The sequence below is a fragment of the Thamnophis elegans genome, chromosome 2 (genome assembly GCF_009769535.1).
Source record: "Thamnophis elegans isolate rThaEle1 chromosome 2, rThaEle1.pri, whole genome shotgun sequence".
Classification (NCBI taxonomy): Eukaryota; Metazoa; Chordata; class Lepidosauria; order Squamata; family Colubridae; genus Thamnophis; species Thamnophis elegans.
In genome coordinates this window covers 9,272,753-9,300,633 of record NC_045542.1, presented here as the reverse complement: position 1 = coordinate 9,300,633, position 27,881 = coordinate 9,272,753, and the positions used below count along the sequence as shown (strand labels likewise).

Below are 27,881 nucleotides of genomic sequence, written 5' to 3'. Positions count from 1 at the left end.
GATGTATCTCGGTACACCCAATATCGCTCGTGCGGCTGCATTCTGGACTAGCTGTAGTCTCCGAACGCTTTTCAGGGGTAGCCCCATGTAGAGCGCATTGCAATAATCCAGCGTCACATTGTCACATTGCATTTGACGTAGTCATCCAAAGCAAAGGACTTTCTGAAAGCCTCCTGTGTTCACCTCTTTTGAGGACTCTGATTTACCTGGCTAATCACTAAGTGTAGATTCCAGGCCACCAGATTTATTGGCATTTCCACATTGACAGGAATCAGGGGGATTTCTCCATCCCCTCCCACACTGGGACAGGCAGTTCGACCCCGGGGCTCTTCAGCCAATGCCTAGGAGAAACAGGCAGATTAGCTACAGCTTCAAGCTTCGTGTTCTTTCCTGCCCATTTGTTCTGGAAAACTAGGAGACCCACACTCCGAAGTGTTTGTTGCTCACCTTGTGGTTGTAGACAAGCCCCTCTGTATTTGGGCAGGGCCCTTCAGAGACACAACGATGACTGGATGGGCACCAGTGGCACATCCAGGGGCTATCTACACATGTTCCACATCTATTGGAGAAAGAAGGATCAAAGAAAAACAACCTTTAACTAAGTGTGTGAGATCAGCAAGGTAAAGAAAGGGTGGCTTCTGGAATTCTTTCCAAGCCCTTAACTTAGGGCAGTGTTTCTCAACCTTGGCCACTTGAAGATGTCCGGACTTCAACTCCCAGAATTCCCCAGCCATGCTGGCTGGGGAATTCTGGGAGTTGAAGTCCGGACATCTTCAAGTGGCCAAGGTTGAGAAACACTGACTTAGAGTTTCTCAACCATACCAATTTGAAGATGCGTGGATTCAATTCCCAGAATTCCCCAGCTAGCATTTTCAACTTGCCAAGGTTGAGAAACACTGCCTTAACCATAGCTCTGCTCTGGGTTATGTGCCTGGGAAGAAGAGGGAACCCCGGAGGCTTAGCATGGAGAAATCAGCAGCATTCCAAACAGAGATTAATCCAGCCCATTTTTAACCTGATTTTTTCTCTTGTCAACCACTATCCCCATAGCAACTTTGGTAATATTCTGTTCACTTCTAGGAAACATATCCTGTTGATGGTCAGAATTTCAATCTCCTAAACCTTTTCAACACCCCACTGAGTTGTAAAGAAATAGGGAGGTTACTCTCTTAAAAAAAACCTCAGCCTATTGAGAAGAACTTCCTATCTGTCTTTCTCTTAAATAAGTAGGTTTCTCCTATTTAGAACCAGCAGCAAAGTAATCCAAAGATTGAACCTTTGACCCAGAGGTAGCTGAAGAAGTTGATACTGATGGGAGGGGAAGGCTTCACATTCTAAGGTGTGTCTGTGTATGCACATGATATTTTTGTCACCAGGATAAATTATGAAAAATGAGAAATATAGATGTACCTGCATAACCTGCACACTTTAGAAGAAAATATTAGTATTCCACTTTTCACGTGCAGGAATCCAAAATTTTAATGCAAGAACAGATACGATGCTGCTTTAATCTAAGGCCTCTTGCTAGTCATCATCCTGCAGCTTTTGCCACCCCCCCACCCCACCCCACCCTGCCTCCATCCCCACTCAACATTCGCTCACGGGGTGGAATCAGCGAGTTGGCTCACGGCATTACAGTCGTAGAAGGAAAATCCCAGAGAGGTTATGACAACATCCTGGAACATCAGAGCTAACGTAACAGTCACATGGTCTGAGGAAGAGAAAGGAAAGGCACCTTAAGTCAATTTCCCCCCCATCCAAGTAGCCAGCAAGAGAGAACTTGTCACACATGCCCACACAACACTTGTACAAACAAGCCTTCTTATCTTCTTGAAATATCTTCCCCTGTGCTAAAAGACTTTTCTGAAAATTACATGTTATAGCCCATTGTATACTACATAACCATATTATGTAAATTTATTTATTTATTTATTTATTTATTATTTATTTATTATTTATTTTATTTATTAGTTTTGTATGCCGCCCGCTCTCGGAAGACTCCGGGTGCCTTACAATAAAAAAGGTAGGGGGCATATATAAAACAATACAACAATTTAAAATTACAGCAACATTCATAACTTAAAGTGGGGCTGGATAATTCAACAGCCCCAGGCCTGCCAGAACAGCCAGGTCTTAGTTGCTTTACGGAAGGCCGGAAGGGTGGTAAGGGTCCGGATCTCAACGGGGAGATCGTTCCAGAGGGCCGGAGCTGCAACAGAGAAGGCCCTCTTCCGGGGAGTCACCAGCCGACATTAGCCGGCAGATGGAATCCGGAGGAGGCCAAGTCTGTGCGATCTAATCGGTCTTTGAGAGGTAATTGGCAGGAGGCGGTCTCTCAGGTAGCCAGGTCCGATGCCATGCAGGGCTTTAAAAGTAACGACTAGCACCTTGAAGCGTGTCCGGAGCCCAATAGACAGCCAGTGCAGCTCGCGGAAGATAGGTGTAACGTGGGTGTACCTAGGTGCACCCACAATCGCTCGCGCGGCTGCGTTCTGGACTAACTGGAGTCTTTGAACACTCTTCAAGGGCAGCCCCAATACATTTATTATATGGTAATATAGCACGTAACAGCACTTTTTTGGTTTTTTGTAACTTCCAAACCAACAAAGATAGCTTGACATGCAATCTTGAAGATGGACAGCAAAGGTAACACAAACAGGCTGTTGAAACCCAGAATACAGACTATGCACATATGTGCAGCCACCCATCAAAGTAGGATATAAATAAATAAACAAGCAAATGAGAGGGCTGTGCCACTTCCCGCTGCAGATTAAGACTGACACATTGGGCAGGTCCACCATACATGGAAGTCCCTCTGGACAGAAAACCAACATGACAGGGAAACCAGAGTAGCAAGTTTGTACCTGACTTAGTAGTGCTTGATCTGGATTTTTTTTAAAAAATATGAAATGATGGGCAAGTGATCAAACAGGTTCTAGCCAAAGGGGAACAACTATAGGCAATAGAATCTCAGCCAGATCTAAGCCTTAATCTTACTTCTGAAGGACCTACTCAGACTAGGAAGCAGAACCAGAACCAGAATTGTTCTTGTTAAGTGTTTAAACCTTGGAGACATTTGTAAGTTTGTTAGGTCTTTATGAGAGGTCACATGTGGGCTACAAGGGTTTATCTCTAGATGCACAGTTGCAAGAATAGGCAAAGCAATAACACTGGTGATTTGAGTATCATACAATGGTCTCCTTAGACAACAGAGAATGCTTTGCTATTGGTAAAGATTTTCCTTGTCCAGTGGCGTTTGACTCGAGGCGGAGTAACTCATCTCTGTTTCTTAGTCAAGGGAGCCAGTTTTGTCCCAAGACATTCTCTGTGGTCATCTGGCCAGCATGACTATGTGCCAAACTGCATGGAACACTGTTACCTTCCCACCAAAGTGATACCTATTAATCTACTTAAAGTGCTAGGTAGGCAGAAACTGGGGCAAGAAATAGGAACTCATCCTGCCATGTGGCACTCAAGGTCTTGAACTCAGGCTGCCTGCTTTCCAGCTTACAAGCTCAGCGTCTTTAACCTCTTAGCCACCACACTCCCATTTTGCTACTGGCACTAAAAGCTACTCCCATTGTACCATCTGAGTAAGGCAGGCAAATACTTTGCACACCCTAATTCTACTACAGCTCTCAGAGCAAACACTCTGAGTAAATTATCATGTAAATGAAATCGTTGCTTATACAACGGATAGAGTGGATGGAAGGAGGAGTAGAAGGAAAGATAGGAAGGTGAGGAGAAAGGAGAGGAATAGGAGAGAGGGAAAAGCAGAGGAAGAATTGGAGGGAATGTAAGAGTAGGAGAGAGGGGAGATAAGGGAGGATGAGGGGAAGGGTAAAGGGGAGGAAGGGGAAGGAGAGAAGGGAAAGGAGAGGAGGAAGGAAGGAGAGAAGAAAGAGAAGAAAGGGGGGAAAGGAAGGAGGGAAGCAAGAAGGGAAGGAAGGAGAGAAGGAAGGAGAGAAGGAGAGAAGAAAGGAGGGAAGGAAGGAGGGAAGGAAGGAGAGAAGGAGAGAAGAAGGGAGGGAAGGAAGGAGGGAATGTAGGAGAGAAGGAAGGGGGAAGGAAGGAGGAAAGGAAGGGGGAAAGGAAGGAGAGGAGGAGAGGAGGAGGGAAGGAAGGAGGGAAGGAAGCAGGGAAGGAGGAGGGAAGGAGAGAAGGAGAGAAGAAAGGGGGAGGGAAGGAGGGAGAGAAGGAAGGAGGGAAGGAAGGAGAGTAGGAGAGAAGAAAGGAGGGAAGGAAGGAGGGAAGGAAGGAAGAAGAAGTAGGAATGTTGTAAGATAAGATGGAGTTATGGGATGGTAAGAAAGCAATTTCAAATATATTGTCAACTGTAGGGGATTTTTTTTTATAAATACATATTATTAATAACAGTTATGAGATCATATAATTGTGAATGTATATATGAAATTAATAAAATTTTCAAAAAAAAGAGAAAATAAATCGTTGCTTATGATTTTTAAGCAATTTTTTTTTTGCATCTAGGTGGGCTCAACGGAGAAGAAGACAAGGAAATTTCATTCCTTAAATAAAAGTATTTGATTATCCTAATGTGGATGACCAGAAAGCAATAACTAAGGCTGCAACTTTTCAAAGGGCTGCTCTGATTTTAACAGTGACCTGACTGCAGATGTTGAGGGAAGTCAACTATTTATCAACATACGGGCTTGATTTGAGAAGGGTTTGATGCTCATTTTCTACTCTATATTTTATTTATACACCAGTTTTGGGGACTCATGATCAGTCAAGACACCATATCATAAGAAAAAATAGGTTTGCCTGCTCTAGTACCCTCACTGGCGATGTAGCCCCAAATCCCAAAAGCAGGATTTGATCGGCTAAAGTTGCTTCTATTCTAATTGATAGAGAAATTATTTAAATTAAAATGACATATAGCTAAAGCCTAAATTGCTTTTCCACTAGGATACCAATTTCCAATTTATTAGTATTTGTATGCCGCCCACTCCCATTGGGACTCTGGGCGGCTTACAGGGAAGACAAACATATATTAAAAATTTAAGATAAAATACAAGTGCTAAAAATATCAACAACATGCATACAGTTGGAGTGGGGCTGGATACTAATCAACAGCCCCAGGCCTGCCAGAACAGCCAGGTCTTCGTGGCTTCACGGAAGGCCGGAAGAGTGGTGAGGGTCCAGATCTCTACGGGGAGGTCATTCCATAGGGCCGGAGCAGCTACAGAGAAGGCCCTTCCCCGGGGACCCACCAACCGACATTGACCAGCCGACGGCACCCGGAGGAGGCCCAATCTGTGTGATCGTATTGGTCGTTGGGAGGTAAATGGCAGGAGGCGGTCTCTCAGGTAGCCAGGTCCTAAACCATGAAGGGCTTTAAAAGTAACGACTAGCACCTTGAAGCGCGTCCGGAGACCAATGGGGAGCCAGTGCAGCTCGCGGAGGATAGGTGTAACATGGGTATATCTCGGTACATACTATAGTCTTTCTATCACTGCATCTCCACTGCATTCTGGCTAAAACCTCCCTTATTAAATAGCATCAGAATGTAATGCACTCAGTATAGGAGCCACACACAAGCCCCGTGCTTACCTTTGCCTTCTTGGATAGGTGGCACCTGTTCAGGAACCGGTGATAAGCAGCGGATCCAAGAATCTTGCAGCTGGGCCTGGCTTTTTTGGGTCCCGAATGCACAGTGGTAATACTCTCCTTCACCCAGTGCAGGGAGATTGGGGACCATCAAGGAGATCTGAGTAGGCATAGGAAACACATATATTTTCTTGGAATACAAGGCCATTGAGGTCTTTGGTTTAAATGTGATTTAACACTTCAACATTACATCTTTGGAAGACAAAGCATTTTATAAATTTGAGCGAGATACTGTAATTCATGCATTATCCCTCTTAAGAATAACACCTTGGGGCATATGGGAGAAAACAGCCTTTTTTCCATTAATCCAAGAAATGCAAAGAGTTTCATTTCACATGTGCAAATATTTATAGGACGATGGATAGATCAGTTGCTAAATCATAATAAATCCACTTCGCAAGTTTCCTGCTGTTTCACGCACCTCTGTCTGTGTTTCTCGACTCTGATTGGCTGGTAGAATTTGTTCCACTCTCAAGCACTGGCTCTCATCTCCATAACTCCAGAGCCAGTGATTGGCCAGCTCATGGCGTTCACATTCCAATTTACGGGTACACCTGCCAATCATATTAGAGATGAAGAGAAAGAAACTGGGTTTATACCAGGTTATTTTAGCTAGGCTAAAATAAGACTCGCTATTTATTCTGTGCATTCTGTAAACCCAGCCAGCGTAGTTGATTTATGATTCCAGTGTGTTGAGTGCATTCAGGCAATTGGATTGAATTTAACAGACCATGGTTCAGTTAGCAATGGAACATGGCATTGTACAACGCTGTCAGAATCCATCTCTCTTCCTTTAAAACAACCCCTCTTCATATTATACGCTCTCTTGTCAGCTGTGACCAGGGGAGCTTTTGCCCAGGTTCGCGTGGTGCACCAGTTGTGGCCCTACCTGGACCGGGAGGCACTCCAAATGGTCACTCACGCCCTTGTCACCTCAAGACTCGACTACTGTAACGCGCTCTACATGGGGCTGCCCCTGAAAAGTGTTCGGAGACTACAATTGGTCCAGAATGCAGCCGCACGAGCGATACTGGGTGTACCGAGATACACCCATGTTACACCTATCCTCCGCAAGCTGCACTGGCTCCCTATTGGTCTCCGAAAGCGCTTCAAGGTGCTGGTTATCACCTTTAAAGCCCTACATGGCCTAGGACCTGGATATCTACGAGACCGCCTCCTGCCACATATCTCCCAGCGACCGATAAGATCTCACAGGGTGGGCCTTCTCCGGGTGCCGTCGACTAGACAATGTCATCTGGCGGTTCCTCGGGAGAGAGCCTTCCCTGTAGCTGCCCTATGGAACGATCTACCACCCCGAGATCCGGACCCTCCCCATTCTCTCGGCCTTCTGAAAGTCTACTAAGACCTGGCTATTCCGGCAGGCCTGGGGCTGTTGACCCTTGATTGAGTTCCAGCCCCACTAAGGTTGAGTGCATGTTGTGTTCTTTTAACTTGCTCTGTCTTTGTATTCTAAATTTTTTAGTATTTTTAAAACTGTTTTTATGTAAGCCGCCCGGAGTCTTTCGGGATTGGGCGGCATACAAATTCATTAAATCTTGAATCTTGAATCTCATCAGAGGCCCACCTGCTCTGTAGGACACACCAGCCACAAAAGGGGTCTTCCGCATGCAGGCATGAGGTACAGTCTTCGAAATTAGGGCATTCTGAGACTGGGATCTTGGACACCTGAGTTAGAGTGAACAATATATTATTACAGATTGTATTTATGTGGATAGGAAAAGTTATTCAGATTGTACTTTTACCTCAAACACAAGCAGGAGAATCTACCTGATTTGCCTCAAGTTTTCTACCAGACAGAGGTGGGTTCCTACCAGTTCGCACCAGTTCGGTAGAACCGGTTCGTCAAATCTACCGAACCGGTTAGAAGAGGTTCCACCAGTGGACCCGGAAAGCAGGCCACACCTACAGAAGAGGTTCCAAAAATTTTGGAAACCCACCACACACACACACACACACACACACACACACACACACACACACACACACAGAGAGAGAGAGAGAGAGAGAGAGAGAAAGAGAAAGAAAGGAAGAAATAAATAAAGAAAAAAGAAAAAAAGAAAGAAAAAGTGAGAGAGATGAAAGAAAAAAAGGACAGAGAGACAAAAGGAAGGGGAGAGGGAGGGAGGGAGGGAGGAAGAGAGAGAGAGAGAGAGAGAGAGAGAGAGAGAGAGAGAACACATGGCCGGCAAGCCACTCCCACCAGGTCACATGGCCAACAATCCACTCCCACAAAGGAGGCCACACCCACAGAGTAGGTTCAAAAAAAATATTGAAACCCACCACTGCTACCAGACTATATAAATGGCAAATCTCTTCTAAATACAAGGCTTGCCGGTTTATTTTGGCAGAATTTCAAGAGTTATAAAGGCAGACGAAAGATTTAACAAAGAAATGGGCTAAGGGTAAGGGATAAAAGGAGCAGCTTCTAATTTGGTTGCGACCGATCTGGATAAAAGTTTCTGGCATAGTTGCCGGTGTTAAGCTGGAGTGTAAATAAAAAAAAAAAAAAAAAAAGAATTCTGGAGACATGTTGGTTGCCAAAGGCAGGGATCAACCCTATAATACAATAATCTAACAAAGGGAAATAATTTCCCTCTGAGCTAATGGAAAATATACACACAGCAACCTATGCTGTATTTTTCACATTTTTTTTAAAATATAAAAAATACTCCCAGGCAGAAGAAGAAAACAAGCCCAGATATAATTCAGAATTTCCTGCCTGACAAACAGATGGGAAACAGTAACAAGCTGATGGATCACCTGTGAAGCTGTCATCACATATAGGTAGGCCCCGCTGCTGTTGAGTAGCAGATCTGAGTTGACAGGAGAATTCTGACCAGTGGGCATCGTGCTGTAGACCTGTGCCACGGAGCCATTCAGGTAAACCTAAATAAAATAATAGAAGCATCACTGCCTGTTCTCAAGGTGCTGAGCACAGCAGTCTCTAATGTGAAGCCATCAAGATGTGCATAGGTTTCAGTTTCCAAAAATCCCAACTAATAATTCCTAGTACATGTAGATGTGGATGCCTCCCACCCTTTGCACCACTTGGGAGAACTGTTTTTTAACTTTCTGAGCAGTTTGGTGAACTGGTTGTTGGAAGAAATCATTAGGGCAGAGAACCGGTTGTTATATTATTTGAAAACCATATAATAAATTATTTGAAGGAGGGAAGGAAGGAGAGAAGGAGAGAAGAAAGGAGGGAAGGAAGGAGGGAATGTAGGAGAGAAGGAAGGGGGGAAGGAAGGAGGAAAGGAAGGGGGAAAGGAAGGAGAGAAGGAGAGAAGAAAGGAGGGAAGGAAGGAAGAAGGAGGGAAGGAAGGAGGGAAGGAGAGAAGGAGGGAAGGAAGGAGAGAAGAAATGAGGGAAGGAAAGAGGGAGGGAGGGAAGAAGAAGTAGGACCGTTGTAAGATAAGATGGATCTATGGGATGGTAAGAAAGCAATCTTCAAGTATATTGTCAACTGTAGGGAAAAAAATGTTATAAATACATATTATTAATAACAGTTATGAGATCATATAATTGTGAATGTATATATGAAATTGATAAAAAAAATTATTTGAAAATCTCTCTCTCTCTCTCTCTCTCTCTCTCTCTCTCTCTTCTAAATCAGGTTCTGTAAATATGTATTATGGTGGGCTAGCAGGACAGACTTGTTTTCAAGGGACATATAACTGCACATTAGTCTGCCCTTCTTTTCAGTAGCTATTTTAAATTCCATTTAAAACTAAAAGAGTTTTCCAGGTGTGATTTGAAGGTGTGCTAGCCACAGTTGTGATGTTCCGTGATTCCCTGGAACCGCTTTTCTCTAATGGTTGCTCTCAGTGTCGTTTACAAATGATGGGAGTGGGATGGTTCTGGCACAACTGGAAAGAGGCACTCTGAGAAAGACAGTTCTGAAAAATGGACTAATGGCCTTTAAAATGAGTTGTTGGGCAGGTTACAGTGAGCAGGGTTGATGATTTACATTTATGATGTACGCCACCCTAAACTGAGTGGTGAGTGGGAAAACTCCGTAAAACAAATATAAACTATATGTGCTAAAGCATTCTGAAACTGCTTGGAAAAAATAATTATGAAATGCAAAGATGTACACAGGTGCTTCTTTTATCTGAACTGCCTTGGTTTTTAAGACTATCCCTTCCAGCTGAACGGTATCAAGGAGGAGAGAAATTAAGGCTAAAGATCTAAATGAAGACACTCTCCCCATGGTAGCAAAACTAAATAATGACGTTTGCTGTCCCTGAATAACACCCCCAACAAGTGACGCCTGGAGCAGACACTGCACCTCAAACTTGCAGTAGGACCAGCCATTCTGGTGGTGTCTGAAAAACGGATGAATTGATGTACTGAAGCGAACAACAGAAGCTCCATTTCTCTGCCCCAAGACATGCAACCTTTTCCTGTTTCTTGTTTGTTTAGTTAGTTGTAAGGAGAAATATATGGTTGACACCTAAGCTCCAGTTTTTGGGTTATAAACTAGCTTTGCAGAATAGAGGTTTTAAAAGAATGCAGCCGCGCGAGCGATTGTGGGTGCACCCCGGTACACCCACGTTACACCTATCCTCCGCGAGCTGCACTGGCTGCCTACTGGTCTTCGGATACGCTTCAAGGTGCTAGTTGTCACTTATAAAGCCCTTCATGGTATTGGACCTGGGTACTTGAGAGACTGCCTGCTGACAATTACCTCCAATTACCTCCAATAGACCCATTAGATCCCACAGATTAGGCCTCCTCCGAATTCCATCTACTGGCCAATGCCGCTTGGCTACTACCCGGAGGAGGGCCTTCTCTGTGGCTGCTCCAGCCCTCTGGAACGAGCTCCCCGTGGAGATTCGGACTATCACCACCCATCAGGCTTTCCGCAAAGCCCTTAAAACCTGGCTGTTCCAACAGGCCTGGGGCTGATGAGTTCCCTGCCCCCGCTCGAATTGTGTGGTTGTTGATCATTTTTTAAAAATTGTTGTAGTTGTTTGTCCATTGTCTTTCCTTCTGTTTGTATTCCCCCCCACCCCTTACTTTGGTTTGTGAGCCGCCCTGAGTCCCTCTGGGAATAGGGTGGCATAGAAGTGCAATAAAATAAAATAAAATAAAATAAAATAAAAAAAGACAGACATTTGGCAGCATAATCAAAGCCCCCCCATTCCCTGTGTACATTTGATGTCATGCACACATGCAAAAGAGAAAGGGCTTTGATTGCACGGCTGTGGCCCCCCCCATCAGTATTCTTTTACACAGTTCACCGACAAAAGGGCGACCGACAAAAGCGCGCCTGACTAAACCGTGGTGACAAAACTGTGAGTTCTAAACCGCGCCCACAAATGAGCGATGAAGCGCGCCGACAACAGCGCGCCGACAGAAGCGCGCTGTAAACCTAACCCTAAACCTAACCCTAAACCTAACCCTGAACCTAACCCTAAACCTAACCCTAAAATTAACCCTGAACCTAACCCTTACCTTAACTTAAATTGCGCTTCTGTTGGCGCGCTGTTGTCGGCGTGCTGTTGTCGGCGCGTTGATGACATCGTGGTTTTGCCGCCGCAGTTTCGTCGGCGCGCTTTAGTCGAGCGTGCATTTGTCAGGTCACGCTTTTACACTACTGCATCTCATAATAGCTCATATTAACACAAACAGGGCAATTTGAAGTGTTTTCACTTTACTGTAGGCTTTAGTGGAACAAAGTTTTGTACTTGCAAGGCATTTCCCTGAAAGAGCTCAGCTCTCAAAGGAATATAAAATGAAAGTTAAGACACCTTCATAGAAATTTAAAAAAAGAAAACAAGTGAGGAAGTTTCAGTCTAGGGTCCTGTCCATTCATATACTTCAAGGCATCTCTTGCATATTTCCAAGAGTGCTATCATCCTGTCCATCAAATCTCACTAGCAAGCCACTGATCAAATTTTAGTGACAAACAACTTGGAAATAAAGAGTCTTAAACATCAGAAAGGCTAGGGTTAGGGAAAATACAAGTTAATAAATCCTGACGTTGTACAATTTTCAATAATTTCTGTTGGTTCGTAGATCAGTTTGATCAGAATTTTTACTCAAAACACAAATGATCTGGGACAGTGTATTGTATTGTGGACATGGGATGCAAAGGCACAGTGCTCTTGGGAAATCCATAAAAATATTGGGAAAAGTTGAAGGGGAAAAACGGAGGACGATGACCAACAACTGCTGAATGGGTTCAGTTATGACAACGAGTGCACCATTGAGAGGCAGAGGGTCTGGAGACAATCCGTCTATATGGGTTCCTAAAAGTATTGCTCCACTAGATCTCCATTACAGAGATCCCTCCTTCCGGCCCTAGGAGTCCCACTCCAAGACCAGATGGCGCAAGTAGTCAGGACCCTGGTCTCAGGCTGTTGTCGCTAAATGCCAGGTCTGTTGTACATAAAGCTCCTCTCGTCCGGGACTTAATTTTAGACGAGAGGGCAGACCTGGCATGTATTACTGAAACCTGGCTGGGCCCAGAGGGAGGAGTCCCCCTTGTAGAGCTGTGCCCAGAAGGATTTCAGGTGCTGCATCAGCCGAGAGCCCAGGGAAGGGGTGGGGGTGTGGCCGCTGTTATCCGAGAGTCGTTAGTTCCTCGTAGGGTCCCTGCTCCGGAGATTGTCGGGTGTGAGTCTTTGCTGTTAAAGTTGGACCTCAAGGGTCAAGTGGGTCTGCTGCTAACGTACCTGCCTCCCAACAGCGTTGCAGCAGCCCTCCCCTCGCTCCTCGAGTCGGTAGCCGAGCTGGCAATTGAGTTCCCTAGGTTGATGGTCCTGGGGGACTTTAATTTGCCGTCGCTCGGCGAAAACTCTGATGGGGCGCAGGAGTTCATGGCTTCCATGACAGCCATGGGCTTGACCCAAGTAATTCGGGGCCCAACCCATTCAGCGGGACACATGCTTGACCTCGTATTTCTCTCGGAGCAGTGGATTTGTGATCTTGGTCTGAGGGGGAGTGACATCATACCCCTGTCGTGGTCAGACCATTACCTACTGAGGCTCGACTTCCGGAGGCCAAACCCCCACTGTAGGGAGGAGGAACCGACCAGGTGGTTCCGCCCCAGGCGTCTTATGGAGCCGTCAAGGTTCCAGACAGAGCTTGGGGTTATTCCTGACACTTTCGCCCACAGTCCGGTGGAGACTCTGGCTGCTGCGTGGCACTCGGCAGCGTCGGAGGCCCTCGACCGGATTGCGCCACTGCGGCTCCTCCGAGGCGGCGGATCCCGGAGACCCCCTTGGTTTACCGAGGAACTCCGGGAGATGAAGCGCCGGAGGAGATGCCTAGAGCACCGTTGGAGGTCCGATAAGTCCGAACCGAACGGGCAATGGTAACCGCCTGCACCAGGGAATACACCAGGGCACTTAGGGCAGCAAAAAGATCGCATATAGCCACCCTGGTAGCATCCGCTGAGTCCCGTCCAGCCGCCCTGTTTAGGATAACCCGCTCCCTACTGAACAAAAGGGAGGCGGGGGAACCCTTGCAGGGCAGAGCTGAAGAATATGCCCAATTCTTAGCGGACAAAATTGCTCGGTTTCGGTCGGACTTGGACTCCACCCCTGCAGTTCCAGCCGAGGCGCAAGGGGACCAAGTAGAACAGCTCTGGGTTGAGTTTCAGGACGTTACCCCCGGGGATGTGGACAAGGCCATGAGAGCTGTAAGTACCTCCACCTGCGTCCTGGATCCGTGTCCCTCATGGCTGGTTACTAACTGCAGTGAGGTGACACGAGGCTGGATCCAGGCGGTTGTAACCGCCTCCCTTCGGGAGGGGAACTTCCCCGCCACACTGAAAGCGGCGGTGGTGAGACCCCTCCTGAAGAAACCATCCTTGGATCCAGCTGTTCTTAATAGCTATCGTCCAGTCTCCAACCTTCCATTTCTGGGGAAGGTTGTTGAGAAGGTGGTGGCCTTCCAGCTCCAACGGTCCTTGGAGGAAGCAAACTACCTAGACCCCTTCCAGTCAGGCTTCAGGCCCGGTTACAGCACAGAAACCGCTTTGGTCGCATTGATGGATGATCTCTGGAGAGCCAGAGATGAAGGACGTTCCTCCATCCTGGTCCTCCTTGACCTCTCAGCGGCTTTCGATACCATCGACCATGGTATCCTTCTGCGACGACTGCGGGAGGTGGGAGTGGGAGGCACCGTGCTACGGTGGTTCTCCTCCTACCTCTCGGACAGGTCGCAGTCGGTGTTAGTGGGGGGGCAGAGATCGTCCCCTAGGCCCCTAAATTATGGGGTGCCTCAGGGCTCGGTCTTATCCCCCCTACTATTCAACATCTACATGAAACCGCTGGGAGAGATCATCCGCAGGCACGGGATTAGATACCATCAATATGCGGACGATACTCAATTGTATCTGTCCGCCCCGTGCCAACTCAATGAAGCGGTGGACGTGATGTGCCGGGGCCTTGAGGCCGTCATGGACTGGATGAGGGTTAACAAGCTTGTGCTCAACCCAGAAAAGACCGAGTGGCTGTTGTGTTTCCCTCCCAAAGATTTGGCTACTGTTCCACCACTCAGGCTGGGGGGTCAAATTTTATACCCCTCAGAGAGGGTTCGCAACTTGGGAGTCCTCCTGGATCCACAGCTGTCATTTGACCACCACTTAACGGCTGTGACCAGGGGGGCGTTCGCCCAGGTTCGCCTGGTGCGCCAGTTGCGACCCTACCTGAATCGGGAGGCTCTCACAACAGTCACTCGGGCCCTTGTGACCTCTAGGCTGGAATACTGCAATGTGCTCTACATGGGGCTGCCCTTGAAGAGCATCCGGCGACTTCAGCTAGTGCAGAATGCAGCCGCGCGAGTGATTGCGGGTGCACCCCGATTCACCCGCATTACACCTATCCTCCGCGAGCTGCGCTGGCTACCTGTTGATCTCCGGATGCGCTTCAAGGTGCTATTAATCACCCATAAAGCCCTACATGGCAGTGGATCTGGATACTTGAGAGACCGCCTTCTGCCAATTACATCCCTGCGACCGATAAGATCCCATAGATTAGGCCTCCTCCGCATTCCATCGGCCAGCCAGTGTCGGCTGGCAACTACAAGGAGGAGGGCCTTCTCAGCAGTAGCCCCGACCCTTTGGAACGAGCTCCCCGTGGAGATTCGTACCCTCTCCACCGTCCAGGCCTTCCGCATAGCCTTGAAGAACTGGCTCGCCCGTCAGGCCTGGGGATAGGATAGTTGCCCCTCCCGAATGATGAATGTATGTTGTTTGCTATTTTATTACATGTTGTCCTACTGTCTGTATTCCCCCCCTTCCCAGTTTTTGTGTGAGCCGCCCTGAGTCCCCTCAGGGAAAAGGGCGGCCTACAAATTCTAATAAAATTCTAAATTCTAAAATTCTAAATTCTAGATATATTGGCTAGGTTTATGGCTGTTCTTCCAAATATTTGTATTGTTTACTTTGGATCTAGACTGCACAGTCATCTGAAGCTATAAAACCACTAGCCTGATCAATCAACCAGATTTTGACACCTTTGACTGACGGTAGTGAACCCTTCTAACTGTGATCCTTTTAACTGCTGTTGATTCTGAGTTTGTAAGTAAGATAAATGCTACATTACAGATTTATTGCATTTCAGTTTTTTTTACCCATACAGGCTAGTTTCACATCATATGTTTGTTTGGTCTGCATTTCGTTGATTGTATGAATCCAGCCATTGTGATTTGTGAATGATAGCTTATGGTTTAGACTGAGATATGAAAACAGTCTTTGTAGCTTGTTCAGCAAAGCATGGTGTGGTGTAAGAATCCCATTCCATGTTTTTGGGATCACTGTTCTACAGTATAATTTGTCACGATATTCTTCTTTTTCTGGCTGTGGATTCATAGTTTCTATGCTTTATCCAGTTCGTAAAGGGTGCTAGGTGTAATTTATCCTAGCTCGTTTCATATACTTTCTACTTCCATGCCTAGTATTGTCCAAACAGGTCTTAAAATGGGGTAGACCTCCATCTCTAACCAACGCTTATGGGATTTGGTGACCGGTTCACCGACAAATGTGCGCCCGACAAATGCATGCCGACAAAACCGCGGCGACAAAACCGAGACGTCAAAAGCGCACCCACCAAAGCGTGTCGACAAATGCGCGCCGACAAAAACGTGCCATCAGCAAACAACATAGTGGGACGCGAAAACAATGTTAGCAACCCTAACCCTAACCTTAACCCTTAACCTTACCCTAACCCTAACCCTAACTCTAACCTAAAAACCCTAATCACGCTTTTGTGGGCGCGGTTTTGTGGGCGCGCTTTAGTGGGCGCACTTTCGACGTCACAGTTTTGTCACCACGCATTTGTCGGGCGCGCATTTGTCGGGTCATGTTGGTGACCAACATGCCTTTAAGGTGCCTGCCATGAAAAGTTACCCTTGATTGTTAGCTTCCAAACCTATGAAATATGACAATATTTTCTCTTTACTTGCAAAGCCCTGTTAAAATATATGAGAGAAAAGTACTGGGCACTTAAATATTACAGTGAAGCCATGTTTTAATGAGCTAATTGGGCAGAGGTATATGTCTGTTATTCCCAAATGTCCGTTAAATGTGAAAGCATGTTATTCTGGTGATTTATCTAATCTATATCATGATGTCATTCTGCAAATAATGTAAGTTCTGCCATATCCTGAATTTACATAATTGATGTAAATGATATAACAGGCATCAATTGCAAATCATCACAGAAATTGTATACATTTTTCATGAAGGTCGTAAAATGAAGATCATTTAACTTGCCTTCTCTAAACTACTCCAGATGCAATAGGTTTATCCATTATTTGAAGAGGGAGCCTGGATGGATATTTGGTCGATTGTAAAACCCAGCCTTTTCTAAATGAGGGTGTGGGGAGGTCTGTTAAATCAAGGTTTCGCTTATTCTGAAATGCAGTGCTGGGAGATATTAATCTGAGGGATTTTTTTTTTCCCAAGCAAAAAACTGCAAGGGTAGCCACTGGCGATCTTTCCTACACAGTTTTCTATCGACAGCAATCTCAGCCATAAATTTACAAAAGTGCTTTATGAGCAGGCAGGAAGGCGGCGGCAGCAATGAGGAACACATCAATGCAAGGTAGGCCTTTGTGTGGGAAAGCCTGGACAGATAAGAGCTGTGTGCATAGACTGGTGTGTTTGTGGAGCAAGGCATGTTTATGCCTCAAGCACTCTCTCATCCTGTAATGTTACTGGGTTTGCAAGGAATGCTCTCTTAAGTAATTGGAGAGAGGGAGAGAGAGGGAGAGAGGGAGAGAGAGAGGGAGGGAGTGAGAAAGAGAGAGAGAGAGAGAAAGAGAGAGAATGAGAATGAATATGAGAATATGATGTAGTGGTTAAAGTGCAGACTAGGAGCTGGTGAATTCTAATCCCACTAATCCCACTTTAGGCACGAAAGCCAGCTGGGTGACTTTGGGCCAATCACTCAAACTCAACCAACCGACTTCACAAGGTTGTTGTGGAGAAAACTGAAGGAGGAAGGAGCATTATGCGTGTTCAATCCCTTGAGTTACCCATAAAGTAATAAAGGCAGGATAAAAATCAAACTCAACCAACCCACTTCACAAGGTTGTTGTGGAGAAAACTGAAGGAGGAAGGAGCATTATGTGTGTTCAATCCCTTGAGTTACCCATAAAGTAATAAAGGCAGGATAAAAATCAAACTCAACCAACCCACTTCACAAGGTTGTTGTGGAGAAAACTGAAGGAGGAAGGAGCATTATGCGTGTTCAATCCCTTGAGTTACCTATAAAGTAATAAAGGCAGGATAAAAATCAAACTCAACCAACCCACTTCATAAGGTTGTTGTGGAGAAAACTGAAGGAGGAAGGAGCATTATGCGTGTTCAATCCCTTGAATTACCTATAAAGTAATAAAGGCAGGATAAAAATCTAAGATACAAACAAACCTCATTCTCAAAAGTAACATAGGGGACATTAGGAATAACAGGTATACCTCTTCCAAATTAGTTCATTAAAACAAGGCTTCACTGTAATATTTAAGTGCCCCATAGTTTTTTTTCTCATACATTTTAACAAGACTTTGCAAGTAAAGAGAAAACATTAATGGCTACCCATTAGTCTCCGAATCCGCTTCAAGGTGCTGGTCGCTACCTATAAAGCCCTACATGGCATCGGACCTGGGTACCTGAGAGACCGCCTCCTGCCGATTACCTCCCATAGACCGATCAGATCTCACAGGTTAGGTCTCCTCCGGATCCCATCCGCCAGCCAATGTCGGCTGGCGACCCCCCGGGGGAGAGCCTTCTCTGTTGCAGCTCCAGCCCTCTGGAATGATCTCCCTGTCGAGATCCGGACCCTTACGACCCTCCCGGCTTTCCGCAAAGCCACCAAGTCCTGGCTGCTCCAGCAGGCCGGGGGGCCTGTGAAACATCCAGCCCCGCGGAAATTGTGAATGTTGTGGTTTTGTTTTTAAAGTGTTGTCTTTGTCTAGTCTTCCCCCTTCCCTTGTCTATTGTGAGCCGCCCGGAGTCCTTCAGGAGTGGGCGGCATACAAGACAAATAAATACAATACAATATTACGTTTGAGAGGCTTAGAAGCTAACAATCAATGTTAATATGATGTTAACTAATTCTTCAATTCTATATGCTCACTTTGAAGTGAGTCCTATTGAAAGTTCTACTAGACTAGATTCCGGGCTAACTATGGTAGTTTCACCCTAATAGAGCCACCAGTTCACTTCCTATCTAAGTCATGAAGATCACTTTATGCTAAGAGGTGATTTACTGAACCAACCTGGGTACATTTAATATGTTAAGCCCCAAACCATGATTTACAAAACCACAATTAGCTGAATTAAACATGCTTACCCAGAACGAACCCAAACACATTTATTTATAACACATAAGAAGCTTAGCCATCCTTTCTCAGCATAAATCTACTTCAAACTTTAAGGATAAAACAGGATAAAAATAAACTTCATATATATAATGCTCTAAGGATACGGTGGCTCAGTGACTAAGACGCTGAGCTTATCAATCACAAAGGTTGCCAGTTTGGCTGTTCGAAACCCTAGTGCTGAGTAATGGAGTGAGCTCCCATTACTTATCCCTGCTTCTGCCAACCTAGCAGTTCAAAAGCATGTAAAAATGCAAATAGAAAAATAGGGGCCACCTTTGGTGGGAAGGTAATAGCGTTCCGTGTGCCTTCGACGTTTAGTCATGCTGGCCACATGACCACGGAGACGTCTTTGGACAGTGCTGGCTCTTTGGCTTTGAAATGATGAGCACTGCCCCCTAGAGTTGGGAATGACTAGCACATATATGTGAGGGGAACCTTTACCTTTACCTATACAATGCTCTAGACAGGTAGGAGGAAGGGTGAAATATCTTGGGATTTAGCAACACCAAGATTGGATCTACGTATTTCTGGTTCAGCCTATAGCCAGAATTATGCATATTTATGCATTAAAATACACACTTAGGCATTTAGAAAAAACTTTCCCAGACTTAGTACCTAGAGAAAGCAATCCGGTTTCCACCTATATTTGAATATGCATTCATTATTTTGTAAAATCACAAATAGAGTGGTAAAACCAGCCTAGAGAGGTAATATTTTTCCACTTAAAATATTTATTCGCAAATAGGCACTTTGAGACAAATCAGTTTCAAACAGATACAGCCTTTCGTATGGTTGCAATAAAAAAAACCCCAAAATTACAGGCAAAATTACTGGTAGGAGGGATGTCCTAAAATACAGTAAAGAAAGGAGGCAGAGATTAAGCGCTCAGAAAAAGATACATTTCTCCTCCGGAGGTACTAAGTATTTCTGGGGGGAAAAATGCATGTTGGGGGTAAGTTCCAAAGAAAAGAGGCACCAAGAGGGGAGAAGGAAGATGAGGAATGAGTAATTCAGTTATGTAGGGCAGAAAGGGTTTTAAACAGCAAACAAAGAATTGAGATAAGCAGTCAAACAATGGAAGGTTAAAAAAAAAAGGTAGCCAAGGGTAATTCCAGATGAGGCTTTTATTGTGCAATCCCTCCACCTCTCTCAGATATGGCATTATCTTGCCACTTACAGGAGTCCCGTATTTTCTCACTAGTTCTTTTCCTACCCCCAAAAAGGCTAAAATGAAAAGAAGGGCAGAAAAGAATCAAACTGGCATTTGATTGGAACATGTCTCTCCCTGAAAGTCAAGCTGGAGAAGAGAGAACCACAGTATAGTATATAAAGCAGTGGTGTATTAACCATGGAGCAGGCTAAGCATGTGCTTAGGGCACCAAGCCCTAAGGGGGCACCACAAGAAAGAAAAAAAAACCCAATGAAGATATGTACAAAGGGGGGTGGCACAAAAATTCATCAGTGCTTAAGGCACCAGTGAGCCTTAATCCGTCACTATATTCAGAGGTGGGATTCAAAAGTTTTTACTGTGGGCATAGCTTGCTAGGCATGGCTTGGTGGGCATGGTAGGGGAAGGATACTGCAAAATCCCCATTCCTTCCTGATCAGCTGGGACTCGGGAGGCAGAGAATAGATGGGGGCAGGGCCAGTCAGTGGTGGTATTTACCGGTTCTCCGAACTACTCAAAATTTCCACTACCGGTTCTTCAGAACTGGTCAGAACCTGCTGAATACCACCTCTGCATATAAGAAAAATAGAACGTCAAGATTGTTGGTGGCGCAATACTGGAAGAAGGAAGATTTGCCTACTATTCAAGAATGGACATTAAACGTAACAAACCTAGCAGAGATGGCTAAAATATCAGCCTATCTCAAGGACCATTCAAATGAGAGATATAAACTGGAGTGGAGAAGATGGATTGACTATACTCAAAATAAATACGGGACTAAGAAATTCCAGATAGCTTATGACTGAAGAAACAAGGAATGATATAATCTGTTTAGAGCTAGCCTAGCAAAGGGGAGTTGAAGCTCAAATGAAAGGGGATACTAACTTTTTTTTAAAGTTTATTTTAGAATGTTTTTGTTAAAGATTTATACCCTGTATTGGTTCTGGGAAGTCGGGGGAGGGGGAGGTTGGGGGGGGTTGGGAGGGAGGGTAGGGGGAGGGAGGTAAATATTTGTAAAAGTTTATTTTTTCAAAATTTTCAATAAAAAAAGAAAAAAAAGAAAGATAGAACGTAGACAAAAAAGGAACACGTGGGAAACAAGAGAAAGCTGAATTGAGACTATGAGAAACCAAGGCATAGCAATATAGACAATAGAAATAATAATCTATCAGCTTGGATAAAAATATCAGAACATCACCAAGAGTCAAAATCAAGAGTCCAGGCGGGGAAAAAACTAAGTTGGGGAGGTCTGGAATAGACCAAGACCAGTATGTCCAGGATCAATATTCCACAGGGTACATAAAAACTGCCCTAACATGGGCTCTCAGAGTCATTTCAAAAGTTCTTTGTAAGTGATCAGTTAAGACAGAGGCATGAGTACAACTCCCTGGCGGTTCAAAATTAGCAATAGCAATAGCAGTTAGACTTATATACCGCTTCATAGGGCTTTCAGCCCTCTCTAAGCAGTTTACAGAGCCAGTACATTGCCCCCACAGTCTGGGTCCTCATTTCACCCATCTCGGAAGGATGGAAGGCTGAGTCAACCTTGAGCTGGTGAGATTTGAACCGCTGAACTGCAGATAATAGTCAGCTGAAGTGGCCTGCAGTACTGCACCCTAACCACTGCGCCACCTCGGCTCTTGCAAGATTAACCTTTCAAATGGGACTCCAATGGCAAAAGAGTTCAGATACTGACACCTTCCACCTTGTAGTGATAGTCGAAGGTGGGTGGGAGAAAGGGAAGAGGGCCTCCTCTTCCCTGTTGCAAGACAGAACAGTAGAGGAGTTTGCCCTGAAGAGAGTAAGGAAGATAAACTTGACTTTGAAATATGCAGGAATCCTTAGGTAGGCAAAAGGGGCTGGAACATTTATGTCCAGAACAATCAGATAACCTTTGAAAACAACTCAAGAGTCCAGTGGTGGGTTTCAATTTTTTTTAGAACCTCTTCTGTAGGTGTGGCCTGCTTTGTGGGAGTGGCTTGCTGACCATGTGACTGGGTGGGAGTGGCTTGCCAGCCATGTGACCGAGTGGAAGTGGCTTGGCAGTCATGTGACTGGGTGGACGTGGCCAACTTGTAAAATGTGGTGAAACTCACTTAACAACGCACTTGCTTAGCAACCAAAATGTTGGCTCAGAAACTGATATTTGAAGCACGCAAGTCTTAAAGCTGTCAAGGTGCAAGACCCTTGCACCCCTAACCCTTTAGAAAAAAAACCTCCAGGGGTGTTCAAACTTGACAGCTTTAAGACTTGTGGATTTCAACTCCCAGAATTCCTCTTCCAGTCATGTTGGCTCAGGAACTCTGGCATTGAAGCAGGCAAGCCTTAAAGCTGTCAAGTTACAAGACCCTTGCATCCCTACCCCTTTAGGAAAAAAACCCCAGGGATGTTCAAACTTGACAGCTTTAAGACTTGTGGACTTCAACTCCCAGAATTCCTCCTCTTGCTCTTCATCGGGCAGGGGGGGGGGAGGGAGCTAGAACCGGTTCTAAATGGCACTATAGATTTGTGGAACCTCTTCTATAGAAAAGGTTAGAACTGGCAGAAACCCAACCCTGACTCAGGCAGACATTACGTTTTCCCAATTCACTGAATAATAAGGAGGAAGGAGAGGTACAGGATTATGCACAATTCAATCCAGAGTTTCTATTATTACAGCCAATCTCAATCCTGGAGAGGTTGATAATGGTATTGTTGGATTATCACCTGGCTCAGGAGCAATGGTAGCTTTCCAACATAGCTTTCTCTCACTTGCTACCTCCAATCTTCCAGTTTGCTATAGCTTTCCTTGGCACTAATGGTTATTTAGATTCTTGCAGGCTAAAGACAGTTCCCTCTTTGGATGAAGGCATGGGGCTAAGAGCATACAACAGAGGTGAGTTTGATGGGCTCAAGGTCTACCTCCCATTTTATATTTAGAGACTCTCCCCAACTCTATGTCATTGAGCTAAGACATGTCTGGCAAAATTAGTCTCGCCCAGACAGGCAGCTGAGAAAAGAGGAGGGAAAAAATGTATAATTCTCACCACCAGTGGCACTATCTTGGTCCCCTGGGGCCTGCCATTATCTCTCAATCTAACCCACCTTGGGGGCAGCTCTGAGGGTCAAACAGGAGAAGAAAAACACTCTTGTCAGATGCCTGGGGGAAAGGCCTTGGCGTATGTCACCTCACAAGCAAATCTGGGTTTTCCTGCAATCCACAACATGAGAAGAGGCAGGCCCATGGGAGGATGCCTGCCAGGTCTTGGTTGAAAAACAGATAGTAGATTGTGAATTGGCTGGAAGGATGAGATGTCTGGCAGCTCTCAGGTTGCTGGAGCATCACCTTTCCATCCATCCATCCATCCATCCATCCATCCATCCATCCATCCATCCATCCATAATTTAGTTCATTGTATTCCTGTTCAAGGAATGCTTCTTTTTGCTAATACCAAGGTTAGTGTTGAAAAGCAGTGTGCCTATGCTGTGGAGGCCTGGAGCAGTGGGCTTCCTTCTCTGTCAAAGACTAACTCTAGGGCTGGCACAACTATTTTTACTCCCAATGTCCCACTGCGCTTTCAAAAGCTAAGGTTCCGTAAGAAATGGGTAGATTCGAGAGCAAAATTACCTGTATTTCATTTGTATCTGGGGGTCTGCAAACTTGGCATCTTTAAGGCTTGTGGACTTCAACTCCGCCTGAGGAATTCTGGGAGTTGAAATCAACAAGTCTTAAAGTTGCCAAGTTTGCAGGTTTAAGGAGTTAGTCTGTTTGTAGACCCCCGATTTAGATCAACTAACGTTAAAGAACTACAATTGGAGGGTTTTCTTTTTAGGATTGTACCCAAACTTTGAGGGCCGAGGGGTGGGGGACGGGATGGGGGGGGAGGGGAAGGGGAGGGGATGGGGACAGCTCTGTGGCTTTAGTAAATGTGCTTTGGTGTTAAATTGGCCAATTGCTGAAACACCTTTTTCCCCCCAGGGGCTGTCAATCTTCCAGAGAAGCGTTTCAGTAAAGCAGCTTTGCAGTGGTTTGAATAACAAGAGAAGAGAAGTGCTTAAGAAGATTATTGGGAAAGAATGCACAGCCCCCTCACCCCTTTCCCAAGCCAATGAAACAGAGAAAGTGCAGAGCAAAACACTGATTTCCCAATAGGTCATTCCAATCAGAAATAACAACGGAGATAAGCAGAGATACTAGGAAAAATCAACCCAATCAGAGGTAGGGGTAGTTCAAAAGAAGACCGAAAAAATGTTCAAGAAGTGATTCCCATAATGTTTGAGTGGCTAAATGGAGAATCTGCACTCTCTTTGGAAGAAGAATTAGAATCATATGAATTATTCTTAATATGAAAGAAGGCTGCCTTATGCCAGCTTCTTGAGAGCCTAAGCTATAGGAAATACTAAGGGCCCCCAAACAGACGTACAACTAGAATACTAATAAAGGAGAATATTTGTAGCTCAGGGTTGAAATGAGGGGTCTTTGCTGCTCTCTGAGCTTGCATGTTTTCTTGAGATGTTTCATTACCCTAACTAGTTAAACTCATCAATACTACCGTAGTAAGGAGTGGGCTTGCTGTCAGTTTATATTCTGGTATCTTGCCTGTCTGTGTGGGTGGGGACGGTCTTAAGAGATTCTTTGGTTGGGCTGTTTACTGATGGCTCTTCGGCAGTTTCTTGATTGGGGTATTGTTTACTTGATTGTTAGTCTAAAGTTAACCTTGGAGTTAATCTATGCTGACCTGAATGGTGATTACTGGTGAAGTGCTGGAGTCTTGGGCTGGTTGACTGTCTCTTTTGCATAGTCTGTAGGTGTTGCTAATCTCTATGTGTCTGTTGATGGCTGATTTGTCAGAGTGCCAAGCCTTCTAGAAATTCCCTGGCATCTTTGGATTTGGCCTGGTCTAGGATTGTCACATTTCCCCAGTTGAAACTATGGTTAAATCTGTCTACATGTTGTGAAATTAAAAAATTTTCGTCATGTCTTCGGACTGCCACTTGGTGTTCAGGGATGCATTCTGCCAGTCTTCTGCCTGTTTGCCCTACATAGTGGTTGTTGCATTTCTTACATTGTAGAGGACTCCTGTTTTTTTCTTCTGGGGTTGCTGAGTCTTTTAGTTTGCTTAGGATGTTTTGAAAGGCTTGTAGTTGACTTGTGGGCTACACTGGTTCACCGACAAATGCGCGCTTGACAAAAGCACGGCGACAAAACCGCTGGGAAAAAAACACGAGTTCGAAATCGCGCCGACGAATGAGCGCAAAAGCGTGCCGACAACAGCGTGCTGACAGAAGCGTGCTCTAACCCTAACCCTAACCCTAACCCTAACCCTTACCTTAACCGTAATCGTGCTTCTGTCGGTGCTCTTTTGTCGACGCGCCTTGTGGGTGTGCTGTCGATGTCGCGGTTTTATCGCCGCGGTTTTGTTGGGCTCGCTGTTGTCGGGCGCGCATTTGTTGGGTCACGGGCTACACTGATTCCATGTGATCATAGTAGTCTATTTGTGATTTCTGAGATATTCTTGATGTATGGCAGTTTTAGGGCTGGTGTTGGTTGTGTAGTATTGGGTTGAGTGGTCCGGGACTTTTTGATAAAGTTGTGTGGGTATCCACTTCTAATAAGTAGAGAAACTCCCACTTCAAGCCAGGAGCCACACCAGAAAAACAACTCTGGGTAAGCCAAGGTTTGGCAAAGATCATTCTTAGAAAAACAAGGATTTGTCCCCGCTGTGCAAAATTATGAGGTATTCAACTTGAAAAAGGAAAAATAAGTGAGGCAGCAGGAAATACCTCTGGCACTCATTTGCCATCCCTCACAGAACAAATCATAGATCATATACATGAAGGACCTTCCTTTTCCTAAAGAAACAAATCCCTACATGGGAAGACATGGAAGCAAAGATCCAGGTCACTGTAAGGGGGAGGAAAAGGAATGGCTTTGAGGGGTATCCATTTCCAGGGCTGCTTAGATAACATTTGCAAGTTTTAGCAAAATTCCTCCAGTTTGGGATTAATGATGTTTCCCTACATACAATTAAAAGTCGTTACTTTTAAAGCCCTACATGGCATCGGATCTGGCTACCTGAGAGACTGCTTCCTGCCAATTACCTCCGAAAGACCGATTCGATTGCACAGACTAGGCCTTCTCTGGATTCCATCTGCCAGCCAGTGTCGGCTGGCGACCCCCCCCCCCCCCCCCCGGGGGAGAGCCTTCTCTGTTGCAGCTCCGGTCCTCTGGAACGATCTCCCCGCTGAGATCCGGACCCTTACTACCCTCCCGGCCTTCCGTAAAGCTACCTTCAATTATGAATGTTGGTGTAATTTTTAAACTGTTGTATTGTCTTATTTACCCCCCCCCCTCCCTTTTTATTGTAAGCCGCCCGGAGTCCTCCGGGAGTGGGCGGCATACAAAACTATGTATGTATGTATGTATGTTTATTTCATTTGTATGCTGTCCTTTTCCCCCGAAGGGGGACTCAGGGCGGCTCACAACTCAAACCAGGGAAGGGGATACAGACAGATTAACAACAACACAAAACAATACATAATTTAAAACACGCAACAATCATACCATTCGAGATAGAGGCAACGGTTCTTTAGCCCCAGGCCTGTCGGAACAGCCAGGTTTTAAGGGCTTTGCGGAAGGCCTGGAGGGTGGTGAGGGTGCTCACTAATAAACTAAAACTAATAAACTAAACTAAAAGTTAGAATTAGTGGATATAAAATAAAAAAAGTTTAAAATAAAGAATCCTGAACTTAATCGTTTATTCTGAGCAAAAGAGAAGAACTGAAAATTATTATTAGGATTATCCTTTCAGAAATCAGCAGTATCATTAATGAATGGTAGATAAATACCTTTAGCTGTTGTTATTACAAAACACGACTTGCTGCCGTGTACACAATTTATACGCCCTAATCCCTAACTGCAAAGTTTCTCTAAAATTGCTGACAAAAGATTTTTTTTTAATGAAAGGGAAAAGTATCACATACATGGGAGCAAATCAGATTCATCCATTTCTCTGGGGTTGTCTCCGTACACTTCTTTGTTTGTTTGTTTTTTAAATTTTTTTTTTAAATTTCAATTTGAAACAAGTACAACATCTTTCTTTACATGTTATAGAAAGTGTATCAGTCGGTCACAAATAAACTTTGGTACATCTCCTCCACAGTCAACAAACATAACTCATGTTAACTCAAGTATTTTAACTCAGATATTCATACATATCACCATCGTCATATATCCATTTTCATTTGACTGTAATTATTATTTAAAAATATTGATAATAATAATACTCTTAAACAATACATGCCCACACCAGTGGGAAAAGGGAAAAAAACAAAAAAGACAAAAAGAACAAAAGACAAGGCAGGGAAGAAAACAAATAAACAAAAAAAAAACACAGGTATATATTATTAAAAAAAGTATATCAGCTGGTTACAACATGTTTTGGTGCATCTCTTCCATTAATTCATATTAATTCAAATATCTTAACTCAAATGTTTACCATATTGACATCATTATAGCTCCACTTCTAGTTAACTTACAGTTATTTAAACATCCTTCAACCTTAACTATGCCAAAGAGTTAATCAATAACCACATGCTGACATTTCATTTACTTGTTTGTAAAATCCTCTATTGTTATCTTCTTTGTTTTGACCCTCCCCAAACTTTTGGGAGTGTGGCTCCCAGCATGCTTTGCAGGTACAGCATAGTTGCAGTGCACCAATAGATGGACGATGTTAATGATGGTACAAGAAGTACACCTACGTGCAAGTACTACAAATGTACTACCACCTTTCTAACACAGCAGCACAATAGTCTTAATTGCAGCTCAATCATAAATTGCAGACCCAGTCTGAAGAGGAGAGACTGTCTGCCTTCAAATAAAGGGCTGGCACAGCACACCCGAAACTTGCAATTTAAAATATTTTGAAACATACAATTAAAAGGAATCAGACCAAATCTTGCTTCACAAGAGGCTGAGCCAAATCAACCTTGCATGTAGAAGAAGACATTATTGGTCATTAATTTACAGAAAGTTTGAGTCACAGAGGGAGGGAAAACATTCCTGACCAAGCAATCCTTGTGATACCTAAACCGAAAGTCCAGTTTTGTTTCAAAATAAGTCTCATTTCTCATTCAGAAAAGCTGAATTCTGCAGGTAGCAAAGATGTTGTAATTGAATTGTCGTCTGGGTGGATTTAGTTAAGCAGGACAGGTTTACTTCTCTAACCAATGAGAAGAACCAAGA

General features: G+C 44.7%; 1 protein-coding gene across 2 annotated transcripts in view; it reads right to left on the bottom strand.

The window, feature by feature from the left end:
* Positions 1-27,881, bottom strand: part of PLXNB3 (plexin B3) — a 91,299-nt gene that overhangs the window by 47,551 nt on the left and 15,867 nt on the right. For both annotated transcript variants that reach the window (XM_032211848.1, XM_032211847.1), the window contains exons 4-10: positions 8,410-8,535; positions 7,214-7,314; positions 6,050-6,182; positions 5,572-5,728; positions 1,603-1,711; positions 448-559; positions 207-341 (exon numbers count right to left, since the gene is read on the bottom strand). In XM_032211848.1, coding sequence (XP_032067739.1) covers positions 207-341; positions 448-559; positions 1,603-1,711; positions 5,572-5,728; positions 6,050-6,182; positions 7,214-7,314; positions 8,410-8,535 — 873 coding nt within the window. The remainder of the gene's footprint in view (positions 1-206; positions 342-447; positions 560-1,602; positions 1,712-5,571; positions 5,729-6,049; positions 6,183-7,213; positions 7,315-8,409; positions 8,536-27,881) is intronic.